The 16,168-nt window shown below is 33.1% G+C and overlaps 1 protein-coding gene across 1 annotated transcript in view; it reads right to left on the bottom strand.

The window, feature by feature from the left end:
• Positions 1 to 16,168, bottom strand: part of CFAP47 (cilia and flagella associated protein 47) — a 338,472-nt gene that overhangs the window by 66,583 nt on the left and 255,721 nt on the right. The window contains 4 exon segments of the mRNA XM_053655801.1: positions 1,086 to 1,190; positions 4,821 to 4,929; positions 8,699 to 8,806; positions 10,781 to 10,956. Coding sequence (XP_053511776.1) covers positions 1,086 to 1,190; positions 4,821 to 4,929; positions 8,699 to 8,806; positions 10,781 to 10,956 — 498 coding nt within the window.

Genomic DNA, 16,168 nt, shown 5'->3' on the forward strand with positions numbered 1-16,168 from the left:
TGCCTTGTTAAAATTATTTTTGTAAAAGAATATAATCTACACTATTTGAAAGGATTACTATTTGTTTTCCTTTAATGTTTTTTGGGAAATGCCTACTTCCATAGTATTGTTTCAGGTCATATATAAGACAGTAATCACGTAGGAAATTTAATAGCCTCAGATTTTTGTTCTAAATGTGAATTGCACATTGTGTTCTAATTACGCCTTAGAAAAGAGGACATCTCAGTCACCCACAAGTCTTGCACTGATATTGGAGCCCCTATATTATATGTGATTCCACTGTTTCTCAGATGGCAGGCTTCTTGGTGCCCTTAGGATTTAAAGTTCCTATCTCCACTTACTTTCCTCCCTAGCAGCACTTGAAGAATGACAAAATAACGATACAGTAAAAAGTTCTGTAAAATTTCCATTGGTGGTAGGGGAGCTATAATCAATTGGCAATTTGTAGGAAGCTGTAAAAATAGTCACGAAAATAGGTTGAAGCCAGACGTCCTAGGTTCAGGCCTGTGTTCAACCTCTTACTAATGACCTGATCTTCATTTCTGTGTCTCAGTTTCCTGATGTGTAAAATGGGCTTGATAATTCTTTTACCTTGGAACTGTGGTGATAATGAACTGAAATAATTCTACAAATGTCATGCAGCAAGTTTAGAGATGCTTAAAAATGATTAATCATTGTTGTTTTTAAAAATTATTATTATTCAAGAATTCTGCACAGATGAAAGAGTGAAAAGTCACATATTTGTAAGATTACACTTTCTGCAATTTGCATTTAAGTTCATGAAAATTTGAGTCATGAAACCCAAGTCAGAAAATTAACATACATGCCAGCAATTTGGCATTTACATTAAAATTCATATGTTTTAAAATCTGGGTATATATTTTCCTTTATTCAATCTAAAGATTTTAAAATGCCTTTTTTAATGCCCATACATGCACACTGCATACTGTATTTCCAAAAGTTTAATTAATAGTTTACAATAAGCTGTTCTGCTTGCAAAAATGTCAACTGGATGAATAACATTTACTTAGTTTTGACTTTAAAATTTAATTAACTTGACTTGGCCTATGAATACTGAATCATACCTGAGCGCAGTGGAAGATAATAGAAGCTTGCTGACCAGTTCTGCCAAGAACAGAAGGACGATAGCGGACACGTAACTCTTCGGTGCATTGAGGCAATATGATCAGCTGTGTGAATTTACAAAGAAGAAAAAGAGGAACAAAACAATACTTTTGCTTGAGTCAGCATCTTTGTGTTGTACGTAAATGCTGGGTTGATGTTTGTGTGATTAATGTGTTGCCTTGTACACTTCTCCAATCTCAGTATGCCTGCTATGCCTGCTTGATGAATATCAGTAAAACAGCTGGTGATCCATGGTGTTTAGTATTGCTCATGCCACGTCCTTTCCCCAATGACCTCATGCAGTCACTCACTCAAAATAAGGAAATCAAAAAATTAACTTTTAATCTGAGTTCCGGCCTCCCATAGGAGAGATATGCATTTTATTTAGGAACCTACGCATTACTGTCCATTCTAAGATGAAGGCAAACACTGAGAACCTGTTGTAGTCTTGGTGATGTCAAAAGAAATGAAGTGATTCTAGGCATAGATGTAAGTCATGCTTCTTTAGTGTGACATGATATTTTCCTCCTTGTCCTATCCCGTACACACTCAAGGTGTGACTTCCTAGAATTACTTGATTCTGGACAGTATTAGTTTGTTACTTCTTTAGAGATTATGAGCCAGCAACGTGATCACGATATATTGAGGACTTGAGTATACCATGTAATGAAAATGCTACACTGTGAATAATAAAATATTTAATATCAACACATACAAAATAATAGAATGAGTGGCACATATCTAAAAACTACATCAACTATGTTTTCATGAGCTAATTTTGCCAGATAACTTTTGAAAAAGTAAAATTGTAATTTAGCAGTGCCATTCAATCCTTTTTAAATATAGCAGTTGTTTCTAAATAAACTTGAATGACAAGGAAAAACAAATGCAGACTTAATTGTATATTTAGAACTGTGTTACATCCATATTATGTATGTGTGCTTTATCTATAGCAAATATTTTTTTTTAACTCAGACAGTTCTCTGATACCTTGAATATTTTGATAACTTGAGGTTATTAGTTAATGCACATTTAAGGAATATATTAATTTCAGTATCAACCTTAGGGGAAAAAGCTGTATTTCATATATTCTTTATATTTAGCAAACATGAAAAAAGTTTCTCTCTCTATATGGGAAGGATATACATACATATGAAGTAAGCAATTTATTTCATTGGAAAAACATGTAACACTTCATTAAATTTGACTTTAATTCTAGTAGTACCACTTGCCAAACATGTGGCTTAAGTTATTTTAGCCTTTCTGCCTTCGAATTCCTCCTGTAAACATGTCAGAGACATGTGGTGAACATTGAGGTAGTGCACACAATGAAGCAATAATTCAATGAAATTCCTTTATTTCCACCTAAAATTTATTAGAAAATGCATTCCTCATGTTCTCAAGGAAAGAACAATAAACACCATTGGTTGGGATTTAACTGAAGTAAATCTACTGGTTTAATATAATGAGATATCATATATATATATATATATATATATATATATATATATATATATATATATATATATACCTGCATGTGTGTATATACACACACACATATATAATATGTTAAACATAGGGCCTTTTTGAAACTTAAAAGCATTTCATTACAAGTGCCATGATGATAACCAATTCCAATGTGTGAGCTTATACTGGATCCTAGTTGAAGAGGGGAAGAGTGGTGGCAGGTCAGAAAACTGAAATTTGAACGGGATACGAGATGATGTTGGAGATTATTACAGACTTAAAAGATATAAAATGAAGTATTTAGTTTACTAAATTACTATATAATTTACCTTCAAATTGAATAGTGAAAGGATTAAGATGTATAAATTGGTAGTTACAAAAAAAAGACATGAACAAACTACAGCACAGGGAATATAATCAATAATATTGCAATAACTATGTATGGTGACAGGTGGTTACCAAATATATCGGGATCAACACTATGTAAGGTATACAACTGTCTAATTACTATGATGTCCACCTAAAATTAATACATACTGAAAGTAAACTATAATTAAAAAAATAAAATTCAAATTAAAAACCATGAATAAGTAAAGAAAAAATGTAACAGAGAGAAAAAAGAGACATGTGGCAAACCATTAATATAAGAAAAAAGTAGAAGTTTGTGCACTGTATTATTCTTTCATTTTCTGTATCTTTTTAAAATTCTTCATAACATACCACGGGAGGGAAGCAAGGTTTTTATATCATTCTTTGCCTTGGTCATCAATCTGTGCTTATTCATTGAAGCATTTATGGGTAATAATATTTTAAAATCCTTACTGTGTAAACATGAGTAATATGCACCAAAACCATAAGTAAAGTTATATATACATATCTGATATTCTTTCCATTTACTATCATTAACATTAATGAGTTCTCCTAATTTTCTGTACAGTATATAGTACTATATTTAGTAATATATAAATTTATTTTTGAGTCATTTCATAATATTTAAGTTAATACCTTATTCCATACTTAATATTCAATGAATGTATAAAAAATGAGTAGAGTAAAAGACATAGTTGGAAATATTAAAGCAGAGTCCATATTCTTCATTATGTAATATAAGTTGGCATTTGCAATATATTGTGTTTGTTTTCCCTTGGACCACAATTTATATTCTTCTGTAGAAGTAGTGATATAAAGGATTATGAACAATTTCAGTTATTTATAAACTATATCCTGAATATAACATTTCATTTTAATGTATGGGGAATATAGTGTTAAGTAATTCATGTATATTTTAACATAACTTTTTAAAGATCACACTATCTATGTATATATATATGTATATATATGCAATATAATAGTAATATCTAATTTAACACATGACAGTTAATAATTAATTTCACATTATGATATCATTAGTTAGCAATGAATGATTGACAAGAGGCAGGTATTAAGATATAAAGAAATCACATTGCAGATATTTTAGCAATATTTGAAAGGCAAATAGTAAAACCCTTTATTTAAATATCTATCTACTGAGTAGGGCTTCATGATTTACTGTGAGGTCCTCTGAAGAGAATAATCTATTGAAATTGTTATTTTGAAATTTATCTGAAAGCATGGTTTTGATATTCAATGACTTCTATGATACATGCTTTGGAAACATAGATTGTGATGCTGAACCTTCAGATCTTATTTTGTTAGTGGGGGAGGAAAAAAGTGATTGAGGCCCATTGACAGCCTCTAGTCTTTGCCAGGGACTAAAGAATGACAAAATGGGGCTGAGAGAGGAGAAAGGGGCGGAATGGTCAGCACTGTCTAGAAGTGGGGCAGAGGCGGTGGGTAGGAACTCATGATGGGGTGGAAAAGAACTGGCCTGTTGGGATCCTGGAAACATAGAATTACTGACTGTTCAGTCAAAATCATATTACTGAGAAACTATTGCAAAAAGTGATTACTAAAATGGTTAGAAATAAAGCAGAGTGTATTTACAATTCAGTGACAATGAACATGAATCTAACATATATAATGTCAAAAATTTATATGAACATTCTATTTGGTTTTTTGGATAAATTAAAATTGGGGATATATATTATAATTATAAAATTCCATTTTTTAATTTTAGACCTTTGAAATCTTACTAATAATCAAAATGCTAATATTCCACAGTCTCTCAAGATCATAATCGGGAAATGCTCTGATGGTAATAGGACACTTGACTTTCTGAATATACTTACTGGTAGTTTGTGATCCTCCACGACAAAATTAAAAGGATTACTGCTTCTTACTTGCAATTTTAAGGTTTCATGTGTAGGATTAACTAAAGATATGGTCTGAATGGTGTACCTAGAAGGAAAAACAAAGTTAGCATACTTGTTTGTAAACTTGTTCAATGTTAATCTTATAAACTTGATGACTATTATGGGTTGAATTGCACCTCACAAAAAGATGAACTGAAGTCCTAACATCTAACACCTCAGAGTGTAACCTTATTTGGAAATAGGGTTGTTGCAGATATTATTCATTAAAATGAGGTCATACTGGAGTGAGGTGTCCCTGACTCCAGTATGACTGGTGTTCTTATATGCAGATGATATGAAGACACATGAGAAGATGGCCATATGCCGGTGAAGATGGAGAGCTGGAGTGATGCATCCATAAGGCAAGGAAAACCAAGGGCTGCATGCAAGCACCAGAAGAGAGAAGAGGCAAGGAAAGATTCTCTCCATTACTGGCCTCAGAAGAAGCATGGTCCTGCTGAAACCTCGATTTCAGTCTTCTAGTCTCCAGAGCTGTGAGACAATAAAGTTATGTTGTCTTAAGCCACCCAGTTTATGGTACTTGCTATGGCAGGCCTATGAAACTAATGCAATGACTTGTATGAGTTTCAAAATAAGAATCCTATGAACTAATGACATTTTGCTAAATGAGATTGTCTCTGATTCTCTATTTTTGACATCAGTGGTATTATGCATTGGGTACTGGAACATATCTCAGCTTTAGAAGTGATGTTTGCAAATTATTTTATAACTGCTACATCCAGGCAAAAAAGTTAATATAGTCTAGAAATAACCACAAAGCAAAATAACTTAAAATTCTGTCCATTACATCAAGAAGATCCAAACTGATGATGAGGGAATAAACCTACTTCCTAAAATATGGCTGGTATTTGTAGTGAAAGCAAAGAATAGTCAAGAGGCTTCCTAATTCTCACTCTACCATCATTTCTGATGCCTTTTGATACACAGCATCAGAATTGGCATCCTGTAGCCATGCAAATCAAAACCACACTGAGATATCACCCCACACCTATCAGGATGACTTTTTTAAAAGTAAAATATATATTGGTGAGAATGTGGAAAATAGGGAACAGCAGCACACTGCCAAAAGGAATGTAAATTGGTACAGACACCATGAAAATCAGTATTGTCTAGTCACTGTAGTTCTATATACTACATATGCTATACCCCTGAAACTAATACAAAATAACATTGAATGTAAATTGTAATTGGATAAAAAAGATTATCAAAATGGTCTAGAAACATATGACAACAGAGTCAACCTCATTAGTTATGAGGGAAATGTAAATTAAAAGTACATTGAGGTGCCACTTCACATATGCCAGAATAGTTAAAATGAGTCTTCAAGTACCCATGTTTTGGAGGATGTGAAGCAAATACAATTCATACAGGACTGGTAGGAGTGTAAAAAGGTACAACCAGTGTCACATTATTTGTCATTATCGACTAAATTTAAATGATATTACAGTCCCAGGTTATGTACAATAGAAATGAGCACAAGTGTGCAACAAAAACATATACAATGTTCTAAACAATAGTTTTCATAATATACCAAACCTGGAAAAAAGGTTCATCAACAATAAAAAGGAATACTTTTTAACATCAAAAAAAGCAAATGAAGAATAGCACACAAAACAACATAAATGAGTCAATAAGGCCCAACTATTAATTTAGAGCCTTACACACAAATATGAGTAATACAAGCATTAGAGAAAGTTTATAACAGGAAAGAGCAGAAACATTAAGACACAGACCATGCCTTCTTAAAATGAGCGTTCATACCTTAAGAGATATGAGAGAAAATATTACAAACATGGAGTAAGAATTGAACATTATATTTTTAAAAACAAACACAAGAAATATGCAAATAAAACAAAATAAAAACAAAAATGATCTTGGATGTTAATAGCTAACATAAAAATTCAATAAAACATTGAAATATAAAACTGAGTAAATCTAAGTAAAAAAATATAGAAATGTTAGGGGAAATGCAAAAAAGACAAAACAAAACAAGGTAAGAACATTATTAAAATAGCTCCCAAGTTCTAAATTCAAAACATAGAAGTAGGAAGAAAAAAGACAGAAAATAGAGAAATGGCATAATTCAAGATTTCCAGGAACTCTGAGTCATTTGTTTTCACACTGAAAGAGACCCCAACTACTTGGAAAAGTTTATGGAAATAGAGCCACATCAACACATTAAGAATGTTAAGGAAACCAGGTACAGTGAAAAACCATGAAAACTTCAAAGAGGATAAGGATCCAAGACAAGACTGGTTAAAAACATAGTTACAACCAAGTATGTTTAAGTATTATATCTTTTAATTGTAGACTGTATGAGTTTGATTCAAACAAATCAAGTTTTTTTAAAAAAACTATATTAAAAATAACATGAAGCTAAAAAGAAAGAGACAGGGCTAGTGCATTTAAAAAAGTTTTTACATTATTTTCTATTATATTTTTTCATTACCACTTATTCCTCCTATACCCTCTTCCATCTCTACTCATCCCCCAACCCCTGCAGTCACCACCCTATTGTCTGTGTCTATGAGTTGTTTCTCTCTTTTTTCTTTTTTCTTGATCCCCACAACCTCTCATCCGTTGGATTGAAAAAAAAAAACTCACATAATTTCAAAACTGTTTAAACCAAGTGTTTTCATGAAATTGCCTTACATTTATTAGGAACTATATATATATATATATATATATATATATATATATATATATATATTCATATAGTAATATAGTTAGTGACTAGTATGAAAGTTCAAAAGCTCAGCAACTTATAATTAAGACAAGACCAACTCTGAGATGTAAGATGCTCCAGACCTTTGCACAGGGTCAGATAAAGTTGGAGACTGTACCTGAAATCACACCCTCGCTCAGCTTCTTCCCTTTTCTTATCCCGCTTCCCTCATTTTCTGACTGTTTTTTTCTAACTAGGATCACTTCCTTAACAAATTACTTGCAGTGATGTTTTGGCTGAAGATCTGGTATTAGGAAAATTCAGCACTCTTTTGGTGTGCTAAGGGAGAGAAATTTATTAAAAGGCAGGGATTTGCCCAGTAGCAGAAATTTTGACTTGGTTATCCCTATGGAGTAGCACCAAACTTGGTGCCAGACATGTAATAAGAACTCAGCCACCTAAATATGCATGGTCATATTTCAAGGGAATATGGTATTAACCAAGTGATCGAAGTATTCTCAGTTGCCTATTGCTTACCCTCTGCTTTGCCTTGGCCAAACTTTAGGCAGCCTTCTCTTTTTCCAACAGCCCCCTGAACTCTATTTGTCTCCAAGCCTGAGCAAGCACAAAAAATGTAGAACATGCCTCCCTTCTTGGCTTTTCCTGGGAATCAGCTTACCCCAGAGAAATACTTTTCTAATCAGTTCCCACCCGTCATTTTCCCTTCCTTGTCTAGCCCTACCAAAGATTTCACTTAGCTCTCTCTGCTTGTCCATCCTTTACCCTACAAATTAAAAAAGCCTTTTCCATTTGATTCTGAGATGCCTGCATATTTCTGAAATCAGAGCATTCTCCCTACCACAACAGCCCTCTACAACTATTTCCATAGCCCTTTCCCTCTCTTACAAAAACCATTTCTCATAAAAGCTTCTCCATATTAAGTCCTAACTTGTTTTTCTTTCATGTAAGTGTTCCACAGAGTAGTTTAAATATCGAACCTTCCCTGATGAAGAAAATCAATTGAAAAAATATTCATGCATTATTTTAAAATGTTAAATACATTATAACACTACTCTTTTAGACAAACTTTTTTTTCTTTCATAAATTTTATCTACAAAATAGAACTTACTTTCCAAGGTCACACTGCACTTCTGGCATTAGAGTTGGTTTTGGTAATTCGACAGTAAATTTCACAACATACCAGAACTCTAGAGCCTTATCAGGCTGAAAAATAATGCTGGTGGAGAGAATATACAAACTCTTATCAGTTGTTTTAGTTTGTATAATACATTTGGCAGAAAAAATATCCCAATTATGATATCTGACAACAGCATTGTGACACACTGTACTCTTACTGTAGATGTAGTTTTCTTTTTGGTGAGAAAATCACCTCATTATTCAAGAAAAGCAGCACTGTTATTAATATTTGTTTAATAAATACCTGTTAAACAATGACAAGTGCTTAAACATAAATAATTCAAATACCTTGAATGAGTATATCAAGAAAAGTTTTGTCTCTACCTATGATTAAATCAAATTTAGTTTGTTGAATGAGACAAATGTATGTTTTTCCATGAAGGCTGTCTACTAACACGCAACTCTGGAGAGCTTCTTCATAATCAGCATGTGCTCATCTCTGGGAGGACAGAGACAGAGCAGGTGACAAGTCTGTGAGAGGAGCTGGGCTGGTGTCCCAGCTCTGTCAGCTTGTATTTGTGTGACCTTGAACAAGTCCCCTAACATGCTGGGCTTCAACTGCATCATTATGAAATGGGAACAATTATTGCTACTTCTCTCTCATGGTTACTTTGAGAATTTTATAGGTGTCTGAATGTAACACACATGCCTCCATGATGATAACAGAGTAAGTGGTCAGTAAATAGTACCCCAAATTATGTCTTTGAATGTATGCTGATAAAGAAAATTCAAGATTCAGTCTGTGCTCACAAAGCCTCTATAGTCACAATGGGGAGAGGAGACTAGCCCACATTTATAATGGTTACCTATCAAAATAGTGTTTTATAATTTGTTATGTCCTTATTTTCATGCTTTGCATTATAAAAATTTTCATCCTCTACGAGATCAAAATTATATTTATTTACTCATTGTTTATTAAAATAAGAATTTTTCTAACTCCTAAAGAGCATATAAATTAACAATAGGCATTTTCATGAAATAATGAATGCATCACATTACATTAACCAATACAAAGTCTAGTCTTTATGGTAAATAAGTGGGATATCACTTTGAAACAAAGAAAGCTGATTATTTTACTATAAAGTATTTAAGGTAATCATGAACATAGAGGTTATGTGTGTATATGCATGTACCTGAGTATACAGTACTAAGTTTTTCATAATTTCCATGCTATAAACACACTTATCAGTGTACTGTTAATATATGAGTGTATATTGGTGCATGTTTGTGATGTGTGTGTATATATACACAGACAACCCCAGACTTATGATGGTTCAACTTACCACCTTCCAACTTTACAATGGTGCAAATCCATAGGCATTCAGTTGAATCCATAAACCTAATTTGGAATTTTGACTTTTTCCTGTGCTAAAAAAGATACTCTACAATGTATTCATTGTGTTCGATGGCTTTGCCCAACTGTAAGCTAATGTAGTATTCTGAGAACATGAAAGGTTGGCTAGACTAAGCTGTGATGTTTGATAGGTTAGGTGTATTAAAAGCATTTTTGACTTACGATACTTTAAGTTTACAATGGGCTTATGGGAGCATAACGCCATCGTAAGTCAAAAAGCATCTGTGTATATATTCATCATAGTATAATAGCCTTAATTAATATTCTCTATGTCTTCCAAGAGGATGATTTGTGTTTGAGAATAAAAATATAAATTAACTCCATCAAGAAAATTGAAAGTTTAACCCCTAATCCTTGTGTAATCATTTAATTTGACTCAAGTTTTTGTACCTAGAAAAATTTGATTAGTGGAAAGTGGACTGAAAGAGGGTATATGAAGAGCAATTTAAAAATTACTTAATTTTACATTCCAATAAATATTTTTGCATTGGAGAAAACAATGCTAACTCTAAATTGGTATGTTATATGAATGAATGGTACTAAATAAAGCTAAAGCTATGAGCAAGTGTAATCTAAATGATCATAGCATGCAAATAACCATTTTAAAAGCTTAATTTCAAAAAATCAACAGTAAAATATAACTCCATACTGAAAACATACCTTTCACTTATACAGCCTGTAGCTGATGGAATATAGCATACAGCATAGTCAATACAATCTTGTGAATTCAGCTCAAATTCCTTGAGTCCACTAAGGGCGGGAGTTGAAAACATCACTTGTATGTGAAGAGTTATCTCTTTTGCATTACGGAGAGGTATTTCAAACCAAATGCTCTCCTAGAATTACAGAGCAAATATAATCAGCTCTTAGTGTCTGCATACAACCATTGTTCTATGCAAGCAAATATAAAGAAAACTGTGATACAATATAAGCCTATTTGTTTTATTTTTCTCCTTGATCTACTATCTTGAATGTATCTTGTTCACTTTTAATCTTTTGCTTTTCCTTGATTAGTCTTGGTAAATGGTAACATTTTTTTTTGACAAATTCTCCAAAAGATCTGTCTAGCTAAGTACTAAGAACACTGTAAAATTACATGTAAAATATATTTTCCCTCAGTACCATTATTAACATGAGGTCCATTTGTCAATTTCCTCCAGCAGTAGTATCAATATTGAAGCTTCTGCATGCATAGGGATCACCTGTACAGGTTGCTAAAGCATGGATAGAGCCTAAAATCTTGTATTTCTAAAACATTGTGGCTGCTGCTACCGATTTAGAGGGCAGACTTTAAGCTACTCTGTACATTAGCATCAAAGAGTAAGGACAGCCTGAAGTAAGAAGTCAATTTATACTGATGATATTACCTTCCTGTTTAGATTCCTATGTTCTGCTCTGGTTTCTCCTGCCGTTCCTCTCCACTTCCCCACCACCCCCAGCTACACATTTAGTCCTGGAAGGCACTCTTCAAGTTCCAAGACATTTTCCTGATCCTCATTCTGACCCATCCTAGCTAATAACTTATTATTGAATCCCATCACAGCCATTATTTCCACTAAAGTAAAAGTTATTAATGGAAGTGAATGTTAAAAGTGAGTAATAGATAGGACATATCTCAATCTTAACAAAGACCAATTGTCTATAATGCCCTAACCTAATGAAAAGGGGAATGTTGGCCATTCCTGTCACAATTTAAAATTGGTAATGGGTGTACTTAGTACAGGGGCTATTTTGAAATGTATCAAATCATATGAGAGGACCGACCAAAAAATTAAAAAAAAAACTGACACTAAGCTGGTGGGGACAGGTGGTGATGAGGAGAGAGTTAAGTTCTTCACAAAACGTATCTTCAAGATAGACACTGCAGCTTTGTCCAGGGAGCAAATATTTGCTTGATTAGCCCTATATAAATAAAGGAGTGCATAAATGTTACATTCACACACTCTCTGAGCAGGAAAAATTTAATTCACTGAGTATCTGCAGTGAAAACTTCATACTTCCTACTCTCAATGGGCCTGAGTAAATAAAGATTATGTTTTGGCTCATAAAGCTTAAATTGCATCAATGGCAATTCAATATGCACTGGCAGGAAGTATTTTTCACCATATTGTCTCCCAGAAGATAATCATTGAGGTCATTATAAAAGAATTATTTCAGAGGTCCAAAACATACAATAATACTCATTTAAGTAAGATATATTATTGAGAAAATCTTCAATTTTAATTTTTTCTATTTGAAAACATTTGAAAGTCAATAAATAAACAGTCTCAAAGGGTATTTTGAGATGTACCATATAATTTGGAGGAAGTGATAACTCTAATCTGTCTCAGTAATTTTCCCAAACTGCAAAGTCAGTGCCAACAGTTTAGAACTCAGAGGAACCAGATCTGTAATTATAAATTGTCATTGCTCTGCTACCACCACCTGAATGTCACTGTACCTACTGCAGTCATGCTTCCCACCCCCTATCTTCAATCCTCCGCCACTGAACCTGAGACATATGGAATGCAGAAGTGGGTGCTAATGCCAGATCTGGGGGTGAGGTGCAGATGAAGATGCACTGATAGGCACTGAGGAGTTGTGAAAAACCCAGGAACTCCGGTAGCATCCATAGGTTTGTTCACGTTTATTCTGACATTTCCCATAACCTTGTGTCAGGACAGCAGGAGAGCAACTATGAAAGACACTGACAACAGAAAGATATCTAATTGCAGGAACTGATCCCTAAGAGTTACATTCCTGCTTAGCTGTTTAACATAGCTTATAGGTCATTTTTCTATGTCTCTCTATCTATATCGATATCGATATATCATAAGAATATCAATATATCTGCATCAAAAATCATGTCATATGAGTTGTGCATTATATTGAAATATGTCTTTCTCAGGAAAAGTTAAGGTAGGAAAAATCAATATAAAAAGGCCATGAGATAATTTTTAAAACTCCAATTTAAGAATTTTTCACAACTTGTCAAGATAAATTCAAAGCTTAACATTTATTTTTCCTACCTTAACTTTTCCTGATAAAGATGTATTTCAATATAATGCAAAACTCTTATGGCATGATTTTTCACCCAGAAAAAAACTGACATGAAAATATAAAGGAAAGAAAAAATGTATAACAAAATGAGTACCTGAAAATATATTTTTCATATTATGAAAGCTAAGATTTTAAACTAAAACCTTATTGAAAATGGTTGACAAATCTTATATATTGCTTTGTATTAATGTTTTTATATTTGACACCCTGTGGATGAACAGTGCTTTTAACAATGCCCCTCTCTTACTAGTTTGTGGGGAGATTTCTGGGTCTCACCATTAACAATAGAGTGAATTGAATTGAAAGTTGACTATATAATGAAAAAATAAGTAAAGAATCAGTCGTGCAATTATCATTGACAACAGTTCAAATATTTTGAAGGCTATCACTGATTTAAAACTTAAAGAATATAAAATTTCGTTCACACACTTCAGTTTTATTTTCAGAAAATATAGCTCACTGTTATGCTATATACTGGGATTACTGTCAGTGGGAAGTAGTGGTTATTCTCATCCTTCTCCCCCAGCCAAACCATATGACAAACCACAGATTTTTGACTTTAAACAAAATGGAACAGCAGATATTATTACATGTTAAAATTTCCCAAAAAATCCTAAATACTTTACCCCCACAAAAAATGAATTACTAACAACCAATTTTTGTTTATTGGGAATATAATCCCATTTTTGAAACCTGCTATAAGAAGTAGACAAATTTATGAGCTGTAAGGGTCTAAATATTTCTTACAAAAACCCTATTTTAGAGAGATTCTAACTGTTCATTCATCTCTAAAGAAAATATGGAGATTGAGTTCAATGCAACAATAGCTGAGAAGCAGACAGAAAATCAGAGATGGGTTAGTCTCTTGAAAGCTCCATTGCCACATCTGATGATTTAAGGTTTAAGTAAAATATTTCTCAAAAGTTTTGCAAAAAACAGCAGCTGTAGTCAAACATATTAAGGAACAATATATAGGTAAGGATAACAGTTTTATACTTCAGAAAGTACTCAGAAAATATTTTGTTCAAGCAGTGCACAAAAGTTTATTTGATGGCATTATTTAAAATAACACATGCTATCTCTACCAACTAAATTTTTATGTCCATAAATTAATAGCTCTTAAGTTTATATCTTAGGCAATTACTATTAGAAAGGTGGGATAGCTTGCTACCTTGACAGAAGTATCACTGTTATTGGTAGCCTCTATGGATAGAGTCAATGGAAAAAGACTCCATTTCTCCACCAAACTCAGTTGAAAGTGAGCATTTAATTAGTACAGAATACCTGTCTATAGTGGCAAAGAGAGCAATCTAGCAGCTAATGGTGCTAAATTTTGCTCCTGCATTGTAATGTAAAACCACTCAATAGAGTGGGGGTTCAAAACTTGCATTTTTGAGTAGACCTTGAGAGGAATTTATTTCAATGTCTTTCTGAAATAACCATGTTAACTATTCACAATGAAAAAAAAAAGCAATGGTATAACTGATAATAATCTGAAATAATAAACACATAAGAAAAGTTATAGGTATCCTACTGTGGTATAAAATTAGGATTAAATAATAGTAATGGATTTTTTTTTGCATGGGGAGGAGAAAGCCCTTTATGAAAAATTGATAAAGGCCCATTTAAAAGTATATTATCCATGAAAACAATATATTCCCAAAAGGGTACATACATATCAATTTTAAAATGAAAACACTTAAATGCATTAAAAGAGACAGGTGATGGCTCTTTTACTTTTTGCTTGGTCTTCTTACATATCCACATAAAGTGCCCTGATGGTGCATGTTTCTCAACCTATGTGACAATCTTCACCATGTGGAATTAAGAGTTATAAAAATCTCAATTTCTACCCATACATTCTTAAAGGGTTAATAACTCTTTCTCAAAAAATGGGTACTTTATGAACCACTTAACGAGAAGATGCAACAGTTGTTTATAATTTTAGTTGCATATATATTTGCTAGTTTGTGTTTCTATTCATATTTCTACTCATCTCTATCCCTATTCTAAACACATGATTAATAAGAAAGCCAATGTCTTTCCCTTTTTGAGATGCCACCTCATGGTCTCAATTTCTCCTGGACTCATTTAAAAATTTTTTTCTCCTGAGTCCTGATAAAAAGATGATTTTTAAACTAGTAAACATTTTCCACAGCAAGTGGTTTCTTATTTAAAGTTATGCCACTTAAAAATAACCTTTATTTCTTTCTGCTGCAATAGTATTCCATTGTGTAAATGGACCACAGTTTTTTGATCCACTCATTTACTGATGGGCATTTAGATTGCTTCCAGCACTTCACTATAGCTTTCACGACAGCAGGGATGGAACTGCAGAGTATTATGCTAAGTGAAATAAGCTAGGCGGCAAATGACAAATAACCTATGATCTCACCTTTAACAGGAACCTAATGAACAAAACAAACAAATGAGCAAAATAGAATCAGGGACATAGAAATAAAGAACACAATGACAGTGACCAGAAGGGAAAAGGAGGGGAAGGGGGATAATGGAGGAAAGAAGGGGAAGGGTTTAGTTAAAGAACATGTATAAATGACCCAAGGACGTGGGCAACAGGGTGGGGATTGACTAGGAGTGGGGGGTGGTGAACAGGTCAGGGGAGAGCAAAAGGGGGGAAATTGGTACAACTGTAACAGAACAACAATAAAAGAATCACAAAACAAAAAATTAACTATAAATTAAAAAATAACCTTTAAGAAAGATTTTATTCTGCCGTGATAACAGGGTCACAGAAATAGGGCAATTTCATTGAGCAAAATGATCCTACCATCATCATATTATTTTCCGCTTAGTAGAAGAGATTGCTTTTGCGATCTATACTTGAGTGCCTTTCAATAGCTTAATCATCCATTTTCTATGCCTCAATGGAAATTTACTCAGAAATCAGATGAGCAAATAAGTGATTTATGACAAAGTTTTTAAAGTCTTTTCTTATATTCTATGTGATGAAGCAAAACTTCAACATTCCAAGTAATCAATCATACAAAG

Source organism: Artibeus jamaicensis, unplaced genomic scaffold, assembly GCF_021234435.1.
Source record: "Artibeus jamaicensis isolate MK-2021 breed Jamaican fruit bat unplaced genomic scaffold, CSHL_Jam_final scaffold_1283, whole genome shotgun sequence".
Taxonomy (NCBI): domain Eukaryota; kingdom Metazoa; phylum Chordata; class Mammalia; order Chiroptera; family Phyllostomidae; genus Artibeus; species Artibeus jamaicensis.